This window comes from Ovis aries, chromosome 3 (assembly GCF_016772045.2).
Source record: "Ovis aries strain OAR_USU_Benz2616 breed Rambouillet chromosome 3, ARS-UI_Ramb_v3.0, whole genome shotgun sequence".
Taxonomy (NCBI): Eukaryota; Metazoa; Chordata; class Mammalia; order Artiodactyla; family Bovidae; genus Ovis; species Ovis aries.
The window spans coordinates 209,166,210-209,191,037 of record NC_056056.1 but is presented as its reverse complement, the minus strand read 5'-3'; the positions used below and the strand labels follow the sequence as shown (position 1 = coordinate 209,191,037).

Below are 24,828 nucleotides of genomic sequence, written 5' to 3'. Positions count from 1 at the left end.
TTCCAGAAAAACATCTACTTCTGCTTTATTGACTATGCCAAAGCCTTTGACTGTGTGGATCACAATAAACTGTGGAAAATTCCTTAAGAGATGGGAATACCAGACCACCTGACCTGCCTCTTGGGAAATCTGTATGCAAGTCAGGAAGCTGAGCCATCAGGGAAGTCCTAAACTCACTAAATAGATTTATATTTGTTAAACACTGCTTTTAATTTATTTTACACCGTGGGCTTTCTCATAAAACTTTATCTGGAAGGTGTTCTATATTCAGTTACCCGATGGTATAAACAAGGAAGAGGACAGTGATAACTAGAGATTATGGTATCTTCTGTAGTCCTTGGGTGAAATAAAGGTGCCCTTTAAGTTGTTTCAGGTGAAGAACGTGGGTGGGATTATAGAGAAGAGAAATGGTATCTTTCTGCAGTAGTGATTTTAATACGGATTCTTAGCAGTTATCAACAACTGGTCACTGCTCTCTGGATTCTGACCTAGGCAATCCTGAGCTCAGTCTTCCACTTCCATCTCTTTCTTGATCCAGTCCACGTAGTTGAGGAGATTGGTGTAGAACCCATACCCTTCACCATACCCGATGCCCCAGGACATGATGTCCATGGCCACCCAGTGGTCATTTTTCTTATCCCTCACTGCAAAGACCCCTCCGGCATCCCCATGGCAGACGTCATGCTTTAAGGTTGGGCTCCTAGCACAGAACATGTTTTCAGAAAACACATCATTCCTGTTTTTTGCCGGAGCCAGCACTCGCAAAGCTCTCGCCTAGCTGCCGGCAGACGGACAAACCTGAGGTCGTGAGAAATTCTCTCCTCCATGATCCCAAAGCCACTAACATAGCCCATGAGACCCAGGTCATAGAGGATCTCGTTGTCTGGGAGGCAGATGGGAAGGAGATTGGGGCCCAGGGTGATGCTATTTTCCAGCTCCAGGAGGGTGATGTCCCTCTCAAAACTCTGGCGGTAGTCCAGGTGGATTATGACCCTACGGACCGGGTAGTTGGACAGCTTGATGATCTCTTCCATGTTGTGTGGCCCAGGAATACATCCACGCTGACGTTGCCCTGCCCCTGGAGGTCCTTGGGGTTGATGGTGTGTGCGGCCTTGAGGATCCAGCAGTCCCCCAGAAGTGCACCGCCCCCGGGCCCATGGATGTTGGTGTAGGCCTGCCAGGGGAAGTTGCCCAGCTTGGCCTTCTGGCCTCCAATGATGTGCTGCCTCTGCTCGACCAGGTGGACTGGCTTCCCGCACACTGGAGAGGAGAAGATGGGTGCAGGGAGAGAAACGTCAGTGCCCGTCCGCCCGCCTCCCTCCATGGCCTTTCCCTCCGCTTTGTCCCTCTTTTGGCTCAGGGCCCTTTCCTCTCTCTTCATCCTCCCCAACCCACCATCTTTCGCATATTGTCAGCCACCTCTCCTTGTTCTTGTTTATTCTTCCCCAGGGCTTTTCTTACCCTTTTTATTTAATCTTGATCTCCCATCTGCTCAGTGAAAAGCCCAGGATTATCAGGACAGGGCCAGCTCTCTGGGTCCCTCCGCCCTTCTCCTGGGGCATCTCCTCTCCTTTTTTCAGATGCCCTATGTCTGTCTTCAGCTTCAGGCTGGACTGTCTCTCTCTTGTCTATGCCACCGCTCCTCTGAGGCCCTGCATGGCTGCCAAAGCCACAGAGGACAGTGGAGGGCTTCCACTCACCTGGCAAATACCAAGGCATCTTCTCTCTTACCAGCTCGTTCTTTCAAATGCTACCTGAGCCGTGCAGGTGTACAGGCCTGCACAGGGGAGAGGGGCCTGAGCTCAGGCTTGAGGGTCATGGGCAGGGGCCAAGAGCACCAAAGAAAGAACACAACAGACGAGGAACAAAGGGAAAGGTTCAAATATCTGCAGATAGGATATTGGAAGTCTAAGGGGCACCGTGTGTATGTTTTTGTTTTGATGCTAAATGGAAAAATCAGAATACTTAACTCATATTCAGTGTGATCCCTATGTGTGAAAGTTGACACAGAAACTGGAAGGAACTTATCAGGAAGATCTCACCAATGATTGCATCTTGGTGCTGAGTTGTGGATGATATTAGGAGCTATTTTTTGTTTGTTTGTTTGTTTGGAGGGGGGCATTTGTTTGGCCGAGCAGTGTAGATCTTAGTTCCCCAACTAGGGATTGAACTTGAGTCCTCAGCAGTGAAAATGTGAAGTCCTACCTGCTGGACCATCAGGGAATTCCCCGTAGTTATGTCTTCTGATTGTGGACAACAAATCCTGCTTGATGCTCAACACTTTATCTGTGTTATGTCACTGAAGCACCACGGTGATGCTTTTCAGCTTTCCAGGCAGAGATAGCGGAAAAGAACCCTGCCAATGCAAAAGACGTGATAGACACAGGTTCAATCTCTGGGCTGGGAAGACCCCCTGGAGGGAGAAATGGCAACCCATTCCAGTATTCTTGCCTGGAGAATTCCATGGACAGAGGAGCCTGGTGGGCTATAATCCATGGGGTTGAAAAGAGTCTGACACAACTGAATGATTAACACTAGAGACAAAGAAACTGGGTTTAAATTTTTTTGCACAAGGTCATATAACTTCTAAGTGCCAGAACCAAGATGCAAAGGGAGGATTGTCAGACTTCAAAGCTGAGTTCTTAAATAATACCCTATACAGCATATAAATAAGATTGTTTTTCTGTTTTGCACATTTCAAACCTACAAGGCATGTGATTTCTTTTATTTTAAAAAAGTTTTTAAGATAACCATAGATGAGTTTGAGAGTAGTCTAGAAATGCAAAAAGTCACAACACAGCAACCTGAGAGGGGATGTGGGGAGAATGCTGAGGAAACCCCACTGCTAAACCTGTAGTGCGGGTGGGGGTGGGGGTGGGGGTCATGATGGTGATTGTGATAGTGGTGTAATGATGGTGCCAGTGGTGGTGGTAATGCTGATGGCAGTGGTAGTTGCCAAGAGCCAGCGTGAGGAACTCTGGCCGTGGCAAAGGTCATGAGGAAGGAGGCTTGGCATATGCAAAGGTGGGATCAAGCCTCAGGAGACCCCCTGTTCCCGAGCATCTACCCCTAAAACCAGAGTCTGCCTACTTTACTGCTTCATGCTCTCACCTACACCTCTGACTTTACAGGGGGCTGTCCCCCACCACCTCTCTCGGAGAAGGAGTTAACGTGCAGCTCCAGTTAATAAAAATTCCTGGGCATGACAAGAGTGTTTCAACTTACAAACTCCTCTGAAAGTTCTGTAGCTTGCCTGACAGGTTCATCCGGCCACATGTGATTGTTCACAGCCTCCCAACCGTGAGAGGCACTAGATGCTTTAAACTTTCTAAATACAGACTCTTTTGAGAAGTTAGAAAATTATTAGTATAGTATTAGTGGTGAAGGGTTTTCATTTGTTGGGCCAATATTTGCTGCCAAGTCTCCATATTCCCTGCCCTTATACACATAAATGAATATAACTAGCATATAGGAGAAATAGGTATTAACCTTTGATATTAATCATGTTAAACTTTAGGCTAAGTAAATTCCTTTCTTAATTGTAACCCACTACACCCTCACCCTGTAGGAATGCAACTTTATCTGGTGCCTTCGGAAGATGGAGCCTGTTTTAAGAAAAATCACCCCTGAAAGAATAAGTTTTCTGGTTGGCTGACCATTATCAGAAGAAAGGGCCATAAAATGTCAGCAGGCCTCATGGCCAGAAGATGATGTAAAGCCCCTAAGACCTTTGTATACATTTGTATGAAGCACCTGATTTTGACAAGGGTCAGATCTGCTGACCCCGTGTGACTCTGTATTCTATCTCTATGTGTAACAAAAAGTATATAAGCAAACCTGGAAAATAAAGAAAACGGACCAATTTCTGGAAAGACTGGTCTCCTCATGTCGTTCTTTCTTTCACTTTCTGGCTGAATTCCCATCTGGAGCATGGATGCTCGCCAAGCCTACTAATTTTGCCTGGGCTTCTAAGATCCGACTGGGGAGGCCTTAGTGTCTCCTCTCCTTTAGGAGAACGGGAGGACGCCTGCGGCCTACGTAGGTGGCGCAAACCTCTTGTCTCGAGGTTTTATTGGTATTCCACGTAAACCAAGTTATTCAGTCTCTTTTCTACACTTATTTTCCTACTACACTATTCTTTCCTAATCTCTCTTTATATTTCTAATTAAATAGTTCTTTCTTAGGACGCTGACTCTGTCTCCCCTTCGAATTCCCTGGATCCACTGGGGCTGGACCCCAGCAGGTAGTGATGGTCGTGGTTTTGATGGTGGTGATGAGAGAGAGCTGTTTATGAGATTCAGGTCTGTCTTTCTATCAGCTCAAGTGTCTCCATCTTCAACCTTATTAGAAGCCTCTTGGCACCCCTGAAACCAGTGCCTGGGATAAATATCTTAATATTCCCTCCTTGGAGATTCTGTTGGAAGAAATTGCAGAAGATTCCCAATGAGAGGGAGAAGACAGCTGTTTGTAAGTGTCCCTACCTCACTCAGACTCGCTTGTGCCATCTTTGGCGTGCATCTTGTAGAAGGGCTCGTGGCAGCAGTACTGGATACGGGCCTCGTAGGTGTTCACCCTCTCTCTGGTGGTGTAATTGAAGGCCCCGTTGAGCAGGCTTCAGGGCTGCCTGCAGTCCTTGACTTGGAGAGAGCACAGGGCCGTGTGAGAACTGAGAAGGACTGTACTAGAACTTCAGTGGGAGGGGTGGGAACCCGCAGGCCAGGCTTCCTGCTTCTTTGGATTCAAGAATCCCAAATTCTATCTTTCATTCAGCACGAGGCCAGGAGCCCAGTATAGGCACCACTCACCCATGGCTTGGTGGTGGGCCTGGAAGCCCTTGTCGAATATGTCGGTGCCGTTCTCCTCGTTGGAGGAGTCTGTGTGGAAGGTCAGCAGTATCTTGTTTCCTTGGGACAGGAATTCCATCCTTCCGGGGGGGTTGCCCAGGGGAGAGCCCAGCTGCCTACAGAACACCCCTAGGGTCTTGTTATCAGCAGAGATCTGTGGAGGAGGGACAGGGGGACAAGCTGTTGAAGGGACACGCCCTACATGGAACATCATGAATGTCGGTGAGGGTCATCCTTCTTCTGAACCACAGAAGTGATCCCGCCCCCTTCTGGACAGCCTCCAACTAACTGCTCTCTACCTGCTGGGCTCTGGCTGTTGCAACTTCCCCAGGGGCCTTTCCTCTGTCCTGCATCCCTATTAGCTGACCTTGCACATTATCCCGTGCCTGGGACATTGGCCCTCCCTTTTATGTGCCCCATCTGTGACAAACCTAGGCAGCATATTAAAAAGCCAAGACATCAGTTTGCCGACAAAGTAGTCAGAGATATGGTGTTTCCAGTATTCATGTATGGATGTGAGAGCATAACAAAGGCTGAGTGCTGAAAAATTGATGCCTTCAAATCATGATGCTGGAGGACTCTTGAGAATCCCCTGGACAACAGATAGATCAAACCAGTCAATCCTAAAGGAAATCAACCCTGAATATTCATTGGAAAGACTGAGGTTGAAGCTGAATCTCCAATACTTTGGCCACCTGATGCGAAGAGCTGACTCATTGGAAAAGACCCTGATGCTGGGAAAGAGTGAGGGCAGGAGGAGAAGGGGACGACAGATGAATGATGTTTGAATAGCATCACCGACTGAATGGACATGAGTTTGAGCAAACTCTGGGAGACAGTGAAGGACAGGGAAGCCTGGCGTGCCACATTCCATGGGTTTGCAAGGAGTCAGATAGGACTTAGTGACTGAACAACAACGTGTGTCAGACCTTTCTTCACCCCCCACCTCCTCCTGTGTCCATCTCCCACTGGAATCCTGGTTACCTCTTCCCGGTTTCTATCATTCCTTCATCCCTAGAGCCTGGAGGGTCTGCTTTACCCTCTGTCCTGTCCTTCCACATTGTTTTGGTCAACCCATTCCTGTCCAGCCATGACTCCTGATATTCAGCTGAGTGTGAGCATCTGGGACCTGCCAGCTTAGCAAGCATCACTGAGCTCTCCTTACCTCTTCCTTCACAGATTCCTTGACTCCTGCAAAGCAGAAGACGTCCCTCCTCCTATCTCATCCCCACTTTGCCTACCACCAGGACCCTCCCTATGAGCACTGCTGACATCTCAAGTCCTCTGGGCTGGGAAGATATGGCATTTTCCTGGTATTCTTTTATACCCTCCAGGGGATCTATCTGGATCCTGAATCAAGAATCTCATTAAAAATTTTTTATTTTATTTTTAGGCTGTACATGTGGAATCCTAGTTCCCCACCTAAGTTCTCCAGGAATTAAACCTGGGCCCCCTGCCTTGGGAGCACAGAGTCTTAGCCACTGGACCACGGGGAAGTCTCCAGGAATCTCAATTTATTGGATGTAGAAAGAGGGACTAGGATGGGGCCTTGGTCGTGACAGAGGAGAGGGGACTGAGCCCACTGTCCTGGCTGCAGACCACCCTTGAGCCACCACCACACACAAGCCGCTTCCCCACGTCCCTGTGTTCCTGGTGAGGAGGCAGCCATGGAGTGGTGACACTCTCCATGGCAACAGGGAAACTGAGGCAAGGATGTTTCCAAAATCCTCCGGGCAAGTAAGCAGACAGGGAAGGTTTTCTGACTCCTGTGGACAGTGCATTCCCCAAGAACAGGGCTTGTCCCCTCCCTCTCTGTTTCTCCCCTCTTTGCTCCACGATGGTCTCTCAGACCAGTGGCCTTCCATCCTTGACACCCCTGGACTTCCAGAGCCCCACCTGGCCATCAGCTTTCACCAGCTTGGGGCTGTGTCCCCAGGCAGGGTGTCCTATCCAGGCTGGTCAGAACCCGGGTCCCCAGGTTCCAGAGACACTCAGTTCTCCCTCTGCCCACCCCCTCATCTGCTCCCTACCTTGACATAGTGATAGAAACAACCTTCCGAAGGCTCCAGGTCAAACTGCCAGAAGACAAGCTTTACCCTGTACCCTGTGTGTACTGTAACCACAGTGGTCCTCTCAAAGCTTGGGGAACAGAGGGGATGTCACTTCCCCATAGAGCTTCTGAGGGGTGGGGATGGCGCCTCCAACCCCGTAGAACAGGACTGGCAGCAGGAGGTATAAGAGCCACCTGCCAAAAGGGAAAAGGTGTCTGTAGGGTGGGAGGGGTGCAGACCCTTGCTGTCTGGTAGGGGACGGGATTGCCGTACCGCTGGGCATTTTCCTCTTGGTCCATTCTAGATCTCAGGGAGATGTCCTAGGGTGGGTGGGGAGGCTGCAGGGGGCAGGCTGGTCTCTGCAGCTGCTGCACTGGGTGCTCCTCCCCGGGGCCAGTGTCCAGTCCAGAGGTCATCACGCTCCCCCCACCTCTCTCCCCAGCCTCCTCCCTGCCCTGTTGCATCACTCTGCTCCCCTTCCAGGAATCGCGTGGCTTGGGACCAGTTAACTGAGGGTGAGGGTTTCCAGTCATGGTCTCTAAAATGGCTCCCACATGCTCAGCAAGGCCTCTGGGAGAGACCGCCTATGGAAGAGGGTCTAAGGCACGGAGACCGACCCTCCAGGCTGAGGGACTCTCCACGTCGCTGCTCCCTATGAGCTGGAGGAGGAAGGCAGTGTGGCTTCATCTCCTGGGTCTGAGTCTCCTTTCTCCCCAGGAGGAGGGATGGGGCATGTGTTTGAGTGTGTTCCTGCGTGTGCACACTGGAGGGATATGATATATGGGGAGGGGGAGGGTGCTCCCACCTCTCTGAGTAAGTCTGGGCACAGGGGCCCCCCTGTGTCCAGGATCATCCCCTTTTGTGTTTCCCTCCCTCCTTGGTCCCCATCAGGCTTACATTTCTTAAGGCCTGTTGTTGGATCTCTAACTCTCATGACAAGGTCTTCATCCACTCTGTGACCAGGGAGAGCAGGGTCATGCAGAGGAGGGAAGGGGTTGGGAGGGACTGTGGAGGGGAAGTGGGGACCATTCCGGGAAACCATTCCCAGGAGGAAGGTTGTAGGGAATGAGCTATTTGCATAAGCAAAACCAGAAGAAAAAAAAATTCTGTTTCCAGTTTAATTTAGTTTTGGTTGTGAAATATCTGATGGTGCTCCCACCTGCTGGCCCACATGGATAAGGGCTAGAGATGGTTCTGCATTTTAGTAGCAGCCGTGAAAGTCACTCAGGCGTGTCCGCCTCTTTGGGATCGCATGGACTAAAGAGTACATGGAATTCTCCAGGCCTGAATACTGGAGTCGGCAGCCTTTCCCTTCTCCAGGGGATCTTCACAACCCAGGGATCAAACCCAGGACTCCTGCATTGCAGGCGGATTCTTTACCGGCTGAGCCACAAGGGAAGCCCAAGAATACTGGAGTGGGTAGCCTATCCCTTCTCCAGCGGATTTTCCCGTCCCAGGAATAGAAGCGGGCTCTCCTACACTGCAGACAGATTCTGCATTTTTAGGAACAGAAAAGCCTTGGGTTTGAGGCCCAGATGCCACTTTCTAAATCTGTCAGGAATGCCCCCTTCCTCAGGGCCCTTCCTGGGGACTGCAGCTGTGTGTTCAGGGTTCCTACCCAAAGGGCACTAGAAATCACAGTTAAGGGTTTTTATTTCCTGGCCTTCTCTCTCCATTAACCTGTTCTCCCTGTCCTTAGTCAGCCAGCAGCTCTGGTCCAGGAATGCCCGGAATAATGGAACAGGATCAAGATTAGAGATGGGAAGTGTAGGAGGACCGCAGAGGAGAGAGAAGCTTGGTTGCCCTGGGGACCCACCCTGCTTCCCTCATCAGTGACACACAGAGGGAACTTACCTGATGGTCTAGTGGTTAAAACATCATGTATCCAATGCACGGTGTGTGGGTATGACATCTGGTCAGGGAACTATGATACCACATGCCATGTGGTGCTGCTAATAAAGAAATTTTAAAAAGTAGAGTGGGGGGTTGCTGCGACTGCAAAGCACCACTAGGGTCTGTTTTAAGACCCTCCCAGGACTTCCCTGGTGGTCCAGGGGTTAGGACTCCCAGCTTCCCATACAAGGAGCATAGGTTTGATCCCTGGTTGGAGAACTAAGATCCCACACGCAGTGGAGCAACAAAACAAAACAACCCTTCCTCCCTCCTCAGTGGATTCAGGCCTGCCAATGAACTTGTTCCTTAGAGGAACAAGGGCAGTTGAGGACAGGATGGAGACTTCTTCTTATCCTCAGCATCTGGTCCAGAATGTGAGCCCGAGGGTTACGGCAAACAGGGTGGCTGTGGACCACCAGTGACTTCATATTTTCCCAGCAGAAGTCAGGTCCCCAGAAGGAGATAGGGCTCTTGTATCTTCCATCCTTCAGGCCATCGTGTTCTGTATTGAACATCTGCTCTTTAGGAAAGCCTTCTCTCCAGGGCTCAGAAACCCCACGACAATGTGTTCCCCCGGGTGGCTCAGATCCAGAACAGCCTCTGAGTTCTCAGGCCTCTGTCGTCTACCCTGCTTGTTTCCCCTACTGGATGAGTTCCTCCATCTCTCCACCTGCCCGCTCACTTATCCATTTGGAAGCTAACTATTTAACGTGCCAGGCGCATTCCCAGGCCCTGGGGCAGCTCCCTGTGAGGCAGTGAGCAGGTCATCACTGAGTGTAGTCTGAGAGCAGGAGCGCTGAAGGGGCCAGGTGGATCCAGGTTGGAGGGTTTCCCCAGCAGGCTTGTATGTCAGAGCCAAGGAGTGAATCTGCTGGCAGGGCTGACCCACGACATGACCCATGGCATGATCTGTGCCCTTGTCAGCTGAGGAGGGACAGAAGACAGGGGAGAGGGTGAGGGCCAGATCCAGGGGCAAGACAGAAGGGGCATCTTGGGACTTCCCTGGGGGTCTAGTGGTTAAGAATTAGCCTTCCATTGCAGGGGGCGAGGGTTTGATCCCTGGTTGGGGAGCCTTGTGGTAAAAGAAAAAAAAAAATCAAACTATAAAACAGAAGCAATATTGTAACCAATTCAATAGACTTTAAAAATGGTCTAAATAAAAATAGATCTTGGAAAAGAAAGAAGGTGCATCTGGTCTAGTAAATTTCACATTAGTATCTGGACGGCAGTGTGTATGTGTGTCTGTGTGTGTGTTGTGTGTTTACCGTGATGGTAGGATGGAAGACGTACTGGCAGAAGAGGTGGTCCAAGAAGGTAAGTCTCGGCAGGAGCTCTCCCATCTGTCCTAGGGGTTCTGAGTTCTGTCCTGATAGCATGTAGCATGACTGGACCTCATTAGCTCAGCCCCAGCCTGACCCCCACTCTGCCCAACCACACACAACAACCTTGACTTATACATAGTGTTGGGGTTTCCTGGTGGATCAAATGGTAAAGAATCTGCCCACAGTGCAGGAGACCAGGGTTCTATTCCAGGGTCGAGAAGATCCCCTGGAGAAGGAAATGGCAACACACTCCAGTATCCTTGCCCAGAGAATTCCATGGACAGAGGAGCCTGGAAGGCTGCAGTTCATAGTGTAGCCAAGAGTCAGATAGGACTGAACAACTAACATTCACTTCCTTCATATACTGTGGTATACCCTTGACTTACACGCTGGACAGAAAGAATGAACATTGCTCAGGCACTTGCTTTGAAACCAGTACTTAAGACATTGTTATATTGATCATGCCTTTTAAGATTTGATTCTGGGGAGAAAAACATTTCTCTCTTAAGGTAATAGATGTTATCCCTCTGTGGGTATATTTATATCTATATATCTATATACCTGTACCTATATCTACCTCGAGACATCTCTAGATATAGATATATAGATACAGAAGTATAGACTCCACTATTTCCTAAATTTTATTTAATGAGTACATGTTACTTTTATTTACCTTACTTGTTTTTATTATTGAAAATGTGGTATGAGTTTCTCCCTACCAAGGCAAAAGATATATTCCTACATATTCTAACATTGACTTGCTAGGGGGAAAGACTCATATCATGTTTCCAATAATGAAAACAAGTAAGATAAATAAAACTAACATGTACTCATTAAATAAAACTTAGCAAATAGTGGAGAATAAGGGAAAACAAAACTGCCACAATCACTAAAAGTAACTCAGTTTAATATTTTGAATGTTTTATACTATCCATAGGTTTAAAATTGGAACTAACCACATGTATGTATAACTCTGAATTCTGATATTTTTCAAGGATAAATTCAACCTTTAACCACACAGCTAACTTGACCTTGAAGGCTAGCAAATTTGCTTTCTTCTGTTTTACAGTATTCATTTTCTATTTCCATGTGAAAAGCTGCATTTTATTTGGTTCTTTTACTGTGCATCAGCTCAGTTCAGTTTAGTTCAGTCGCTCAGTCGTGTCCGACTCTTTGCGACCCTCTGGACTGCAGCATGCCAGGCCTTGCTGTCCATCACCAACTCCCGGAGTTTAGTCAAACTCATGTCCATTGAGTTGGTGATGCCATCCAACCATCTCATCCTCTGTTGTCCTCTTCTCTTCCCACCTTCGATCTCTCCCAGCATCAGGGTATTTTCCAATGAGTCAGTTCTTCACATTAGGTGATCAAAGTATTGGAGTTTCAGCATCAGTCCTTCCAATGAATATTCAGGATTGATTCCCTTTAGGATGGACTAGTTGGATCTCCTTGTAGTCCAAGGGACTCTCAAGAGTCTTCTCCAACACCACAGTTCAAAAGCATCGATTCTTTGGCACTCAGCTTTCTTTATAGTCCAACTCTCACGTCCATACAGGACTACTGGAAAAACCATAGCTTTGACTAGATGGACCTTTGTTGGCAAAGTAATGTCTCTGCTTTTTAATATGCTATTTAGGTTGGTCATAACTTTTCTTCCAAGGAGAAAGCATCTGTTAATTTCATGGCTGCAGTCACCATCTGCAGTGATTTTGAAGCCCCCCAAAATAAAGTCTCTCACTGTTTCCATTGTTTCCCCATCTATTTGCCATGAAGTGATGGGACCAGATGCCATGGTCTTAGTTTTCTGAATGTTGAGCTTTAAGCCAACTTTTTCCACTCTCCTCTTTCACTTTCATCAAGAGGCTTTTTAGTTCTTCGCTTTCTACCATAAGGGTGGTGTCATCTGCATATCTGAGGTTATTGATATTTCTCCTGGCAATCTTCATTCCAGCTTGTGCTTCATCCAGCCCAGCATTTCTCATGATGTACTCTGCATATAAGTTAAATAAGCAGGGTGACAATATACAGCCTTGACGTCCTCCTTTTCCTATTTGGAACCAGTCTGTTGTTCCATGTCCAGTTCTAACTGTTGTTTCCTGGCCTGAATACAGATTTCTCAGGAGGCAGGTCAAGTTGTCTGGTATTCTCATCTCTTTAAGATGAAAAAAAGCATCAGCTCAAGTCCTTATTAAAATTAAAGAGTTGGTCTTTTCAGGTGGAGCAGTGCTTGATGGTGGGGACAGGGTAGTCCAGCAGAGCTGGGAACACCTACAGGAACGTCCACCCCAGGCTGGGCTCACAGAGGCGTCTGCAGTCGTGGGGCCAGCAGGAAGGTGTGAGCGCCTGTTGTGATCTTCCCCAAAGGAGTGCCTGAAAGGATGTGGGGACTGGGGAATGGGCGATACAGCAGGCCTTCAGGACACCTAGAGGTGTTGAGGTGTGCTGAAAAGCACATGTCTTCGCTCTCCTGTATCAGCTGTGGGGTTTGCAAAAGACCCTTATCTCCCTGAGCTTCAGTTTCCTTCTTGGTAAAGCAGCGGATAACAACCCAACCTTTGCAAAGTTGGTGGGAGGAGTCAGTGAAGTAACACGGGAAGCGCCTGGTTGTCGTCGTTGTTTTTTTCTCTGATTTAAAACAACAAAAAGAGCTAGGACTCCAAATGCAGCCATGGGTTGTGCTTGGTGAAGCCAAGAGTTTGAGTATTTGAAGGTGGACTACAGGGGCTTTGGAATGTTCCAGAAATGAAATGAATTGAGACTACTCCTTCACAGCACTTTAACAGGGGGTGAGAAGGAGACTGTCCCCTAAGAGAGTACAGAAGCAGCTGCGTCTGCAGGAGATGGTGTTCAGAGCAGAGGTTAATCGGGCTTCCCGGGTGTGGCACAAGTGCCCTGGGAAGATGGAGGGTGAGGAGGAGGGGCTGTGGGAGGCAAGGATTTCTCTGGCTCTGTGGCCTAATTAGGTCTCCCTGCCTCCACCTGCCCACGCCCAAGGCTCAGTCCTGAACCCAGCCCTCTCCCGTCTGGGCTCCACAGTGGGCGCCCAGCCCAGCCCCTCGGGGTCAGTCCTTCTCACCCATCACTCGCCGGATCCAGTCCACGTAGTCGAGCACTTTGGTGTAGAAGCCGTACCCCTCGCCACACCCGACGCCCCAGGACACGATGCCCGTGGCCACCCAGCGCTGGGCGCGATCGTCCCACACCACGAAGGCGCCGCCGCTATCCCCTTGGCAGACACTCTGCGGCCGCGTCTGGTCCCCGGCGCAGAACATGCCGTTGGTGAATGCCTCAGGCCTCTGCCTCTCCCGGAGCCAGGCCTCGCAGGCCGCCCTCGGGGCCACGGGCAGCCGCGAGTACTTGAGCTTGGTGCTCAGCCAGCCCATCTCCACGCCGAAGCCACTGACGTAGCCCCACTGGCCAGGCCGGTACAGGGCCTCGCGGTCCGGCAGGCAGACTGGGAGGAGGTGGGGGCTCAGGGGGACGCTGTGCTCCAGCTCCAGGAGCGCGATGTCTCCGTGGAAGTTGTGGGGGTCGTCCCGATGGTAGTCCGGGTGCACGACCACGCGGCGCACGGGGTGGCCGCCCAGCTCCAGCATCTGGTCTGTGTCTGTGTAGCCCAGGAATACCTGGGCACTCCGGTTCCTCCCAAGCAAGATGCTGTCCTTGGGGTGGATGGTGTGGGCTGCGGTGAGAACCCAGCGGTCGCCCAGCAGGGCCCCGCCGCCCCTGCCATAGATGCTGGTGAGGGCCTGCCAGGGGAAGCTGCCCAGCTCAGCTCTGGAGGCGCCAAGGGACTCCTGGGTCTGCGAGATGGGGACCACCGGCCGTCCACAGACTGAGAGAGAGGAGGGGGAAAGTCAGCGCTGTATCAAGAGACGCTTATTGAAAACCTGCTTCTGCAACCTCCTCTTCCTCCTCAGCCATTTTTAAAGCTGCTTTTTAATTTTCATCTTTATTTATTTACTTATTTGGCTGCACCATGCAGGCATGTAGGATCTTAGTTCCCTGACCAGGGATCGAACCCATGCTCTCTGTAGTCGAAGTGCAGATTCTTAACCAGTTGCACCCTTTTTTTCCTAAGCCACTTTTTTAGACTTCCTGCCACCTTCTTTGAACAGTATCGTGCAGCAAGCACCGTTTGTCCGTGGTGTCTCCTGTCTGTTTGTGTGTCATTTCTGTGTTTTTGACATCTCCCCCTCCCGGAGCATGAGGTCAGGCTGCCCCTGGAGCTTTCTGTGGCTCTGGAGTAAAACCTGACAAAGGTACTAAGATTGGGTTAGAAAGGCAATGTTTGACTGAGTTTCAAAAATGGTGGGTCTGAGGGAATTTCCTGGTGGTCCACTGGTTAGGCCTCTGTACTTTCGCTGCCATGGTAATTCCATTCAGTCCCTGTTCATTGAACTAAGAGCCCACAAGCTGAACGAGTCAAAAAGTTAAGAACAAAACAAAACAGACGACCAGCCAGCAATGCTAGATTTGAACTGTCCTCTGTTGCTGGTAGGAATGTAAAATGGTTCAACTGCTGTGGAAGACTGTGTGGCAATTCCTCAAAAAGGTAAACACAGAGTTAGTGTGTGAGCCAGCAATGCCACTCCCAGGCCTATACCCAAGAGAACTAAAGGTGTTCTCGCTGTGGAAGACCCATAAAAGGCAGAAAAGTGTAAATGACGCAAATGTCAACCCACCGCTGAATGGATCAACAAAGTGATTTGTCTGCACGGTGGAATTCTATTCAGCCATGAGGAGGAAGGGGTACTGACATGCGCTATAGCGTGGGTGAACCTGGAAGGCACCACACTAACTGAGAGAGGCCAGGCACGAAAGCCATTATAGGATTCCCTTGAGATGCCATGTCCAGAACAGGCAAGTCCACAGAGACAGAAAGTGGTCAGTGGTGGCCAGAGGACTGGGAGAAGGTAGAGCTGGAGTCTCTTTTGGGGATGATGGAAATGTTCTAGAATAAGTGCTAATGGTTGCACAAATCGTGAACATGCTAAAAATGACTGAATCGTGCACTTTAGTGATTTTTATGTTATATGAACTTTACATTACACACACACACAAAAATGCTTTAAAACAATGCTAGGCTTTCAGGCACTACAGCATCAAGGTAGGGAGATATTTGGGGGAAGAGAGCCTGTCTGTGTATCCTTAAAGCAGACCATGTCAATAGAGGGTTTTCTCTTATTTCAGCTCATCTGTTTCTCTTCCTCTTTCATTTTCCATCTGATTAGCTTATTTATGGCTTTTCCTTTCTGGGTTATCCCTTGACCCTCAAGAAGAAGGGGTGAGCTTCTTGCTTCTCCTTTTCTGGGCCTTCTTGGTTCCCCTTTCCTTCCTCACTTTCTGCCTTTCCTTCCCCCCTTCTATTCTAAGGCCGTCTGGCACCCACAGGCCCAAACACAGCTGAGGCCCTTCTGGGAAGTGGCTGTCTTCACGGCACCACAGGTGCCCACTCACCAGGCATACAGCGGGGAGCCTCCTCCCTTTCCTGGGTCTGCTTCCAGGGCACCTGGGCAGTGCAGGTGAGTGTTCCTGAGGAGTGAAACGAGGGAGGCAGAGAATAGGCTCAGAGCAGGGAAGTAGGGCCTGGAAGAGGCCTCAGGTCTCTCTGGGGTGGGAGGGCGTAAGACAGGTAGGAGCTGAATCCTCAGCAGCTGGGGACTCACCTGAGGTCTTGGCCTTGTAATAGGGCTCCTGGCAACAGCTCTGGATCTCAGCGGGGTTGTCTCCAGGTTTGTGGATGGCCTTGGGGCCCCCAGTGGCTTGGTTGATGGGCTGAGTATAATTCACAGCTATAGGAAAACAGTGGTCATTAGTACGGAGAACAGAATTGCAAACTGGCAACCCAGGGATTGAAGCTGATCTGTGGCTATATTCAGTTTGACCTGCACAGTCTTTTGGAAATTTTTATTTTTTAATTTATTTGGCATTGCATCACAGCTTGGAGGATCTTAGTTCCCCGACCAGGGATTAAACCCAGGTCCTTGACAGTGAAGGCATCAAGTCCTAACCACTGGATCACAGGGAATTCCCAGCACAGTCTTTTCTTTTTTTAAACATTTGAATTATTTGAATTGTTTTTCACCAATCAGATTGTTAATGCTAAAAAAGTTTGAAAATGTGAAATTAAGGAAGGGGAAACAGACATTTTTCATATGTGGTTAGTGGGAGTGTAAATTAGTAAAACTTTTGTAGGGAAATTTAGCAATATAAAAATTAAAATTGCACACATTTTTCAATTTTTTATTTCTAGGAATTTATCCTCATGCATGTGTTCAATGATGTATATACGAAGGTATTTAGAGCAGTACTGTTTGTAGGATCTATCAGTGAAAGACTGATTAAATATACTATGATGTATCAATAAAGGAATATTGTATGGTCTTTAAAAACAGTCAGGCAATGCTAATTGCCTAAACCCTGGCGGTGCAGTGGCTCGGACTCAGCACTTTCACTGCCATGGCCTGAGTTTGATCTCTGGTCAGGGAGCTAAGATCCCGCAAGCTACAAGGTATGGCATATATATATGTATATATATATATATATATATTTAATTGAATGAAAAAGGGCAAATTTAAAACATCGTGACTAGTATGAAACACACACACACACCACAGTATTTGTATTCGAGCAGCCTAGAATTCCTTTGGAAGAATACCCAGGAAACAGAACAGGGTTATTTTTGGGCAAGGGAGCCAGGGACCAAGGGCCAGAGATCAGAGGAAGATTACTTTTATTGAACATTTTACTCACGAGCATGTCTTATCTTTCAAAAAGCCTGGGGTTACCATTTGTAAATCTAGAATTTCACTTAAAAATCTGAATATTCAGCTTCTGTTAAAATATGAGATGATCTGCCAGCACTGGGCCTGTCAATCTGCACGGAAACAATGGAGCTGAGCTGGTGCCTCAGGTACCAGGCTACTCAACAGAGGGCAGGCTGGGCAGCAAGGGGCTAAGCCCCAGTGTCCCAAACCCCCAGTCTCAGCTTCCACTGGTCACTTCAAGATACCAGGGAGGGCTTCCCTAGTGTTCCAGTGGTTAAGAATCTGCCTTACAATGCAGGCAACATGAGTTTGATCCCTGGTCGAGGAAGATCCCACATACCACGGAGCAACTAAGTCCGTGCACCACAACTCTTGAGCCCATGTTCCTCAATAAGAGAAGCCACTGCAGCAAGAGGTCCAAGCACCGCAACTAGAGAGTAGCCCCCCTCACTGCAGCTAGAGAAAGCTGGCATGCATCAGTGAAGACCCAGCACAGCCAAAAAAGAAAAAAAGATACCGGGGCTGTGGGCAGGGACTTCCCTCCCCGCACCCCGGGGGCACCCTCACCCACGGCTTGGTAAAGGGCCAGGAAGCCCTTGTGGAGGCCTGGGGTCTTGTCTTCAGAGGCCCGTGCACTGAAGGTCAGGCGCAAACTGTTCCCCGAGGACACAAACTCCCTCTGACCAGGCGGCCTGCCCAGCAGGGAGCCCTGCTGCCCGCAGAACTTGCCGAGATCCATCCCATTGGCTGTGATCTGCAAGGGGACGGGGTAGGCAGGTGTGAGGAGAACCTGACCACTTGTGGTCATAGGGTCATGTCAGAGTGTGGACCCCAGCCCCGCCTTGAAGGTTCTGCACACTGTTGGGGTTTGGAAGCTGTGTCACCTCCTGGAAACTTCCTTAACTCAGTTCCTGTTCCATTTCTGATTCCCAAGTTTCTTCAATCCATGACCAGATACCTAGCTGATTTCTTTAGCCTGCCATAGTTACATCATACAGCCCACCTTATTTCAAGAATTGAAATGGAAACTCAATAACTGGATTGTACAATGCTATGGATGGAAGTTCATAACATTGTACCAGAGGCTGTGATCAAAATCATTCCCAAGAAAAAGAAATGCAAAAAGGCAAAATGGTTGTCTGAGGAGGCCTTACAAATAGCTGAGAAAAGAAGAGAAGTGAAAGGCAAAGGAGAAAAGGAAAGATATACCCATCTGAGTGCAGAGTTTCAAAGAACAGCAAGGAGAGATAAGACAGCCTTCCTAAGTGAAGAATGCAAAGAAATAGAGGAAAATAATAGAATGGGAAAGACTAGAGATTTCTTCAAGAAAATTAGAGATACCAAGGGGGCTTCCCTGGTGGCTTAGAGGGTAAAGCATCTGCTTGCAATGCAGGAGAACTGGGTTCGATCCCTGAGTCGGGAAGATCCCCTGGAGAAGGAAATGGCACTCCACTCCAGTACTCTTGCCTGGAAAATCCCATGGACGGAGGAGACTGGTAGGCTACAGTCCATGGGGTCACAAAGAGTCAGACACGACTGAGTGACGACACCTTACCAAGGGAACAGTTCATGCAAAGATGGACTCGATAAAGGACAGAAATGGTATGGACCTAACAGAAGCAGAAGATATTAAGAAGAGGCGGAAAGAATGCAAAGAAGAAATATACAAAAAAGATCTTCATGACCGAGATAACTATGATGGTGTGATCACTCACCTAGACCAAGACATCCTGGAATGTGAAGTCAAGTGGGCCTTAGAAAGCATCACTACGAATAAAGCTAGTGGAAGTGATGGAATTCCAGTTGAGCTATTTCAAATCCTGTGCTGTACTCAATATGCTAGCAAATTTGGAAAACTCAGCAGTGGCCACAGGACTGGAAAAGGTCAGTTTTCATTCCAATCCCAAAGAAAGGCAATGCCAAAGAATGCTGAAACTACCGCACAATTGCACTCATCTCACATGCTAGTAAAGTAATGCTCAAAATTCTCCAAGCCAGGCTTTAGCAGTATGTGAACCATGAACTTCCTGATGTTCAAGCTGGTTTTAGAAAAGGCAGAGGAACTAGAGATCAAATTGCCAACATCCGCTGGATCACCGAAAAAGCAAGAGAGTTCCAGAAAAACATCTATTTCTGCTTTATTGACTACGCCAAAGCCTTTGACTGTGTGGATCACAATAAACTGTGGAAAATTCTGAAAGAGATGGGAATACCAGACCACCTGATCTGCCTCTTGAGAAACTTATATGCAGGTCAAGAAGCAACAGTTAGAACTGGATATGGAACAACAGACTGGTTCCAAATCGGGAAAGGAGTACATCAAGGCTGTATATTGTCACCCTGCTTATTTAACTAATATGCAGAGGACATCATGAGAAACGCTGGGCTGGAAGAAGCACAAGCTGGAATCAAGATTGCTGGGAGAAATATCAGTAACCTCAGGTATGCAGATGATACCACCCTTATGGCAGAAAGTGAAGAGGAGCTAAAAAGCCTCTTGATGAAAGTGAAAGAGGAGAGTGAAAAAGTTGGCTTAAAGCTCAACATTCAGAAAATGAAGATCATGGTATCTGGTCCCATCACTTCATGGCAAACAGATGTGGAAACAGTGTCAGACTTTATTTTTGGGGGCTCCAAAAACTGCAGATAGTGATTGCAGCCATGAAATTAAAAGACGCTTACTTCTTGGAAGAAAAGTTATGACCAACCTAGATAGCATATTCAAAAGCAGGGATATTACCTTGTCAACAAAGGTCCGTCTAGTCAAGGCTATGGTTTTTCCAGTGGTCATGTATGGATGTGAGAGTTGGACTGTGAAGAAAGGTGAGCGCCTAAGAATTGATGCTTTTGAACTGTGGTGTTGGAGAAGACACTTGAGAGTCCCTTGGACTGCAAGGAGATCCAACCAGTCCATCATAAAGGAGATCAGTCCTGGGTGTTCATTGGAAGGACTGATGCTAAAGCTGAAACTCCAGTACTCTGGCCACCTGATAGGAAGAGTTGACTCATTGGAAAAGACCCTGATGCTGGGGAGGGATTGGGGGCAGGAGGAGAAGGGGATGACAGAGGATGAGATGGCTGGATGGCATCACCGACTTGATGGACATGAGTTTGAGTGAACTCCGGGAGTTGGTGATGGACAGGGAGGCCTGGTGTGCTGTGATTCATGGAGTCATAAAGAGTTGGACACAACTGAGTGACTTAACTGAACTGAGGCATCAACAGTATGTGAACTGAGAACCTCTAGATGTTCAAGGTAGAGTTAGAAAAGGCAGAGGAACCAGAGATCAAATTGCCAACATCTGTTGGATCATAGAAAAAGTAAGAGAATTCCAGAAAACCATCTACTTCTGCTTTATTGACTACACCAAAGTCTTTGACTCTGTGAATCACAACAAACTGTGGAACATTCTTAAACCAATGGGAATACCAGACCACCTTACCTGCCTCCTGAGAAACCTGTACGGAGGTCAAGAAGGAACAATTAGAACTGGACATAGAACAACGGACTGGTTCCAAACTGGGAAAGGAGTAAGTCAAGGCTGTATATTGTCACGTGCTTATTTAACTTCTAAGAGTACATCATGTGAAATGCCGGGCTGGATGAAGCACAAGCTGGAATCAAGATTGCCAGGAGAAATATCAATAACCTCAAATATGCAGATGACACCACCCTTATGGCAGAAAGTGAAGAGGAACAAAGAACCTCTTGATGAAGGTGAAAGAGGAGAGTGAAAAATCTGTTTTAAAACTCAACATTCAAAAAACTAAGATCATGGCATCTGGTCCCATCAATTCATGGCAAATAGATGGGGAAACAATGGAAACAGTGACAGATTTTATTTTCTTGGGCTGCAGATGGTGACTGCAGCCGTGAAATTAAAAGATGCTCGCTCCTTGGAAGAAAAGCTATGACCAACCTAGACAGCATATTAAAAAGCTGAGACATTATCTTGCCAACAAAGATCTGTCTAGTCAAAGCTATGATTTTTTCCAGTAGTCAGGTATGGATGTGAGACTTGGACAGTAAAGAAAGGCTGAGCACCGAAGAATTGATGCTTTTGAACTGTGATGTTGGAGAAGACTCTTGAGAGTCCCTTGGACTGAAAGGAGATCAAACCAGTCAATCCTAAATGAAATCAAACTGAATATTCATTGGAAGGACTGACGATGAAGCTCCAACACTGGCCACCTGATGTGAAGAACTGACTCATTGGATAAGATGCTGATGCTGGGAAAGATTGAAGGCAGGAGGAGAAGGGGACAATAGAGGATGAGATGGTTGGATGGGATCACTGACTCAATGGACATGAGTTTGAGCAAGCTGAGGGAGTTGGTGATGGTCAGGGAGGCCTGGCATGCTGCAGTCCATGGGGTTGCAGAGTCTGATGCGACTGAGCAATTTAACTGAACTGAACATCCACCTCCTGAGCCCGACAGTGCAGGCACACAACTTGCTTGATGATGCAGTTTTAATGACTGACGTGTGAGTTCTTGCTTTCGACTCTAGGGATTTGCAGTGTGTGTGTGTCCCTTGGTGAGGCTCCCTGACCTGTGGCCTTCTCTCTCGTTGGTGGGGCCCAGATGGCTGGGTGCACAGGTAAGCATGGTGCCTCAGCTGGGGGACCCGGCCTCCTGGGTAAGCCTCGAGTTTCAGGCCCTGGGCCCCTCCCGCTGCCCTGGGCCTCCAGCAGGGGCCCTCCCCACGTGGAGTCCCTCCAGAACCCCACCCAGCTCACTGTGACGGAGTCCTGCTCACAGTCCGGGGACGGCTCCAGGTCAAAGTCCTGGAACAGGAGCCTCACAGCATAGCTCTCTGGAGCCTCGATGTCCGTGGAGCTCTCCTGGCCTTTGACGTATGGCTCCGGGTACCCAGGGGACGTCAGGTTCTGGGGCAGCCACTGGGCCAGGAGCACCACGGAGCCCTGCGTGGGGAAAGCCTGGAGGACTCCCCAGAGGAGGAACCACCACCTGGGAGTGGGCCAGGGCAGAGGGGGCTGCATGCCTGTGGCCTGTGGCCTGAGGAGACATGAGGGGGCAGGCGTTGCTAAGACTGAGAGGCCTGGGCACCTCTGTCCACACTCTTATGGCTCCTCCTCCCCCAATTCCTTCAGCCTCCTGGTCAGCCTGTGCTTGGACTGTGGGTTTTCCACCACTGCCCACCTCCCTGGAGAGGCTCATCCAAGCAGGGGCTGCTTTCTGTCTACTTCAGTCAACCCCAGCCCACCCTGGTGTCTGATGAGCCTGGAGGTTACAAGTGAGAGACATTTAAATATGATAGTGTCCTGGCTGGAGCTTGAGCCAGCACACCCCAGGGAAGGTTGCTGGAGGCTATATGCGTGTGTGTGTGTGTGTGTGTGTGTGTGAGCGTGCACATGTCCTGGGGTGCCTTTCCCATGTCTCCAAACTTCTCAGCCTCTTCGGCCTCCAAACTCCTCAGCCTCTCCAGCCTCCCCAGCCTCCTCAGCCTCTCCAGCCTCCTCAGCCTGTCCAGCCTCCTCAGACTCTCCAGCCTCCTCAGCCTCCCCAGCCTCCTCAGCCTCTCCAGCCTCCCCAGCCTCCTCAGCCTCTCCAGTCTCCCCAGCCTCCTCAGCCTCTCCAGCCCCTCCAGATACACTCACATGTTGCCTGGGCAGCGGGTGGAGTGAGGCTTCCCCAGAGACAGTTCCCACAACTCTGAGACCAGGCATCTGGAACCCGACATCTGAGCCCTGAGAGGACTTGGCCTGAGCCAGGGAACAGGAAGTGTGGCTGGAGAAGGCCCTGTGGGGGAGGAGGGAGAAGTTACTGGAAATGAGTTGAGTAATTCGCCTCAGTTCCCTTTTCTCTAATTCTCTGGGTTGAGCGCCACCTTCTGTCTGATTCAAGAAGAGCTCACCTACCCTAAAGCAGAGGAAAAAGCTCCACAACCGCCCTGGCCTGGAGAGGCCATCAGGGGTGGGTGGGTGCACTCACTTTTGTCTTTTTCGCACTGTTTAATTTTTACCGTGTCCGTGTCTCACACTCGGTAGGATGCTCCTTCTGAGTTAGCCTTTCGCCTTTAATCAGCAAAACTTCTCCCTCCCTGACCTCCTGCTCATTCTGTAACCAGCCAGCCTCTTGTACACGTTGAACTTTATGACCACTGTATCTCCCACCTCCCCAAACATGGCTGGGGGCCCGCACTGAGGCAGTCCTTGAATCCCGCCCACAGGCCCCTGATGCTGCTTGTCCAGCAGGCTCAGGCTGACGCAGGGCAGGGTCAGCTTCAGGCCAAAGTTTCTGTAGGCAGGTGTTGGGGGTGGGGCGGGTCTGTGGACAAAGGGCTGCCCTGTCTGAACGCCCAGTGCGTGCCATAAAGCTGATTCCTCTCTCTCCTGGTAGGTCAGAGCACAGGGATTCCTCCTGTTAATTCAAGTACTTGCAGGCTCCAAAGCTCTTAAAAACTTTTGGGGAAAAAAAAAAAGTCAAGCAGAGAATTTTACCTTTATGCTAGAAAGGAGAAGAGAGTCCCAAAGGTATCTGTCTGGTCTAACAAATAAACCACAGTCTCACAAGTACTTATGCTTTCTGGAAAGGGAAGAGGTTAATTAGTTAATTTACTATTATTTTATGGACCATTTAAAAAGTCTTTATTGAATTTGTTACAATATTGCTTCTGTTTATGACTCAACTAGTAAAGAATCTTCCTGCAGTGTGGGAGACCTGGGTTTGATCCCTGAGTTGTGAAGATCCCCTGGAGAAGGGGAAGGCTACCCACTCCGGGATTCTGGCCTAGAGAATTCCACGGACTGTATAATCCATGGGGTCACAAAGAATTGGACACAACTGAGTGACGTCCACTTTCACTTTTCTGTTTTACGTTTTGGTTTTTTGGCTGCAAAGTATGTGGGACCTTAGCTTCTGGATCACGGGTTGAACGTGCACCCCCTGCATTGGAAGGTGAAGTCTTAACCTCTGAACCGCCAGGGAAGTTCCTGAAGAAGTTAATTTAAATATCGTTTTCAGAAGAATAAGTTATTAATGGCTGAGCAGAGTTGCAGCCTTTTGTTTGTTTTGGGGCTGTGCTACACAGCAGACAGGGTCTTAGTCCCCCAACCAAGGCTTGAACCTGTACCCCAGGCAGTGGAAGCTTGGCATCCTAACCATTGGATTTCTAGAGAATTCCTGAGTTGCCGCCTTTTAAAGTTTATAGATGCCATTGTACTGCTCCTATAGCAACCATCTCTGAAGTCTGAATATCTTAAAAAGATTCCTCCATACAAGTTACACTCCCAAAGATGACAGAAGTATAACAGAGAACAGGATTACCTATCTTCACTGAATGTTCTTGATTCACCCCTTTATCAGGATCAACTCTGTGAAGAAGAATCATGTCTGATTTTCTGCAACTCCAGGATAAGAAGGATTATACTCTCATCTTCCTGAGATTTATTTCATGAGCATTTGTGGGCTTGCTTTCTAAAACCAAGTACCAGCATTTCATTATAGAGTATTTAGAGGAGGAAAAAAGGCAGCTTAACATGTTCAAAGGAAAAGAGAAAGTTAAATGGATATCGGACACATTGCATTTTCCATCTTCAGGTGGGAGAACTGTCCTTTCCCTCCAAGCAGAGTGTGAGGACTTGGCCCAAGCGAGGCCGTGGGACTGTGTCTGGGGAAGGCTCAAGGAACAGGTAGAGTGGAAAGTTCCTGGAAATATAGTGATTGTCAGCATGACCTTAAAAAAGTCTCTAGAGTAGATACTACTGCTGTCTGACTCAGGGGTAAATATTGGAGATGGTTTATTTTTATTCTATTTTTTCACCCTGTAGCATGCAAGATTTTAGTTCCCCAACCAAGGATCGAATCCCGGCCTTCCTGGGTTGGAAGCTCAGAGTCTTAACCACTGGAGCACCAGGGAAGTCCTGAAACCTGCCCTTTTACTGATATATAACTCTTAGGGTCACAAGAAGCACCTGGGAAGCCA

At 48.7% G+C, this 24,828-nt stretch overlaps 1 protein-coding gene and 1 pseudogene across 4 annotated transcripts; both read right to left on the bottom strand.

Moving 5' to 3' along the window:
* LOC132659537 (complement C1r subcomponent-like) lies at nucleotides 1-10,128 on the bottom strand (annotated as a pseudogene).
* On the bottom strand, nucleotides 8,000-22,629 carry C1RL (complement C1r subcomponent like). Of its 4 annotated transcripts, none has more exons than XM_042248204.2 (6): nucleotides 22,502-22,629; nucleotides 21,611-21,899; nucleotides 17,448-17,634; nucleotides 15,780-15,905; nucleotides 15,571-15,645; nucleotides 8,000-13,945 (listed from the first exon to the last, which is right to left on the bottom strand). In XM_042248204.2, the coding sequence occupies exons 1-6, from the start codon at nucleotides 22,582-22,584 to the stop codon at nucleotides 13,173-13,175; spliced, it is 1,533 nt and encodes a 510-aa protein (XP_042104138.1). In that variant the 5' UTR covers nucleotides 22,585-22,629; the 3' UTR covers nucleotides 8,000-13,172. The 4 variants fall into 4 exon arrangements, with proteins under 4 accessions (XP_042104138.1, XP_012030877.3, XP_042104139.1 ...); XM_012175487.5 differs by having other exon boundaries at nucleotides 21,620-21,899; XM_042248205.2 differs by lacking the exon at nucleotides 17,448-17,634 and having other exon boundaries at nucleotides 21,640-21,899.
* Nucleotides 22,630-24,828: the final 2,199 nt, after the last annotated feature.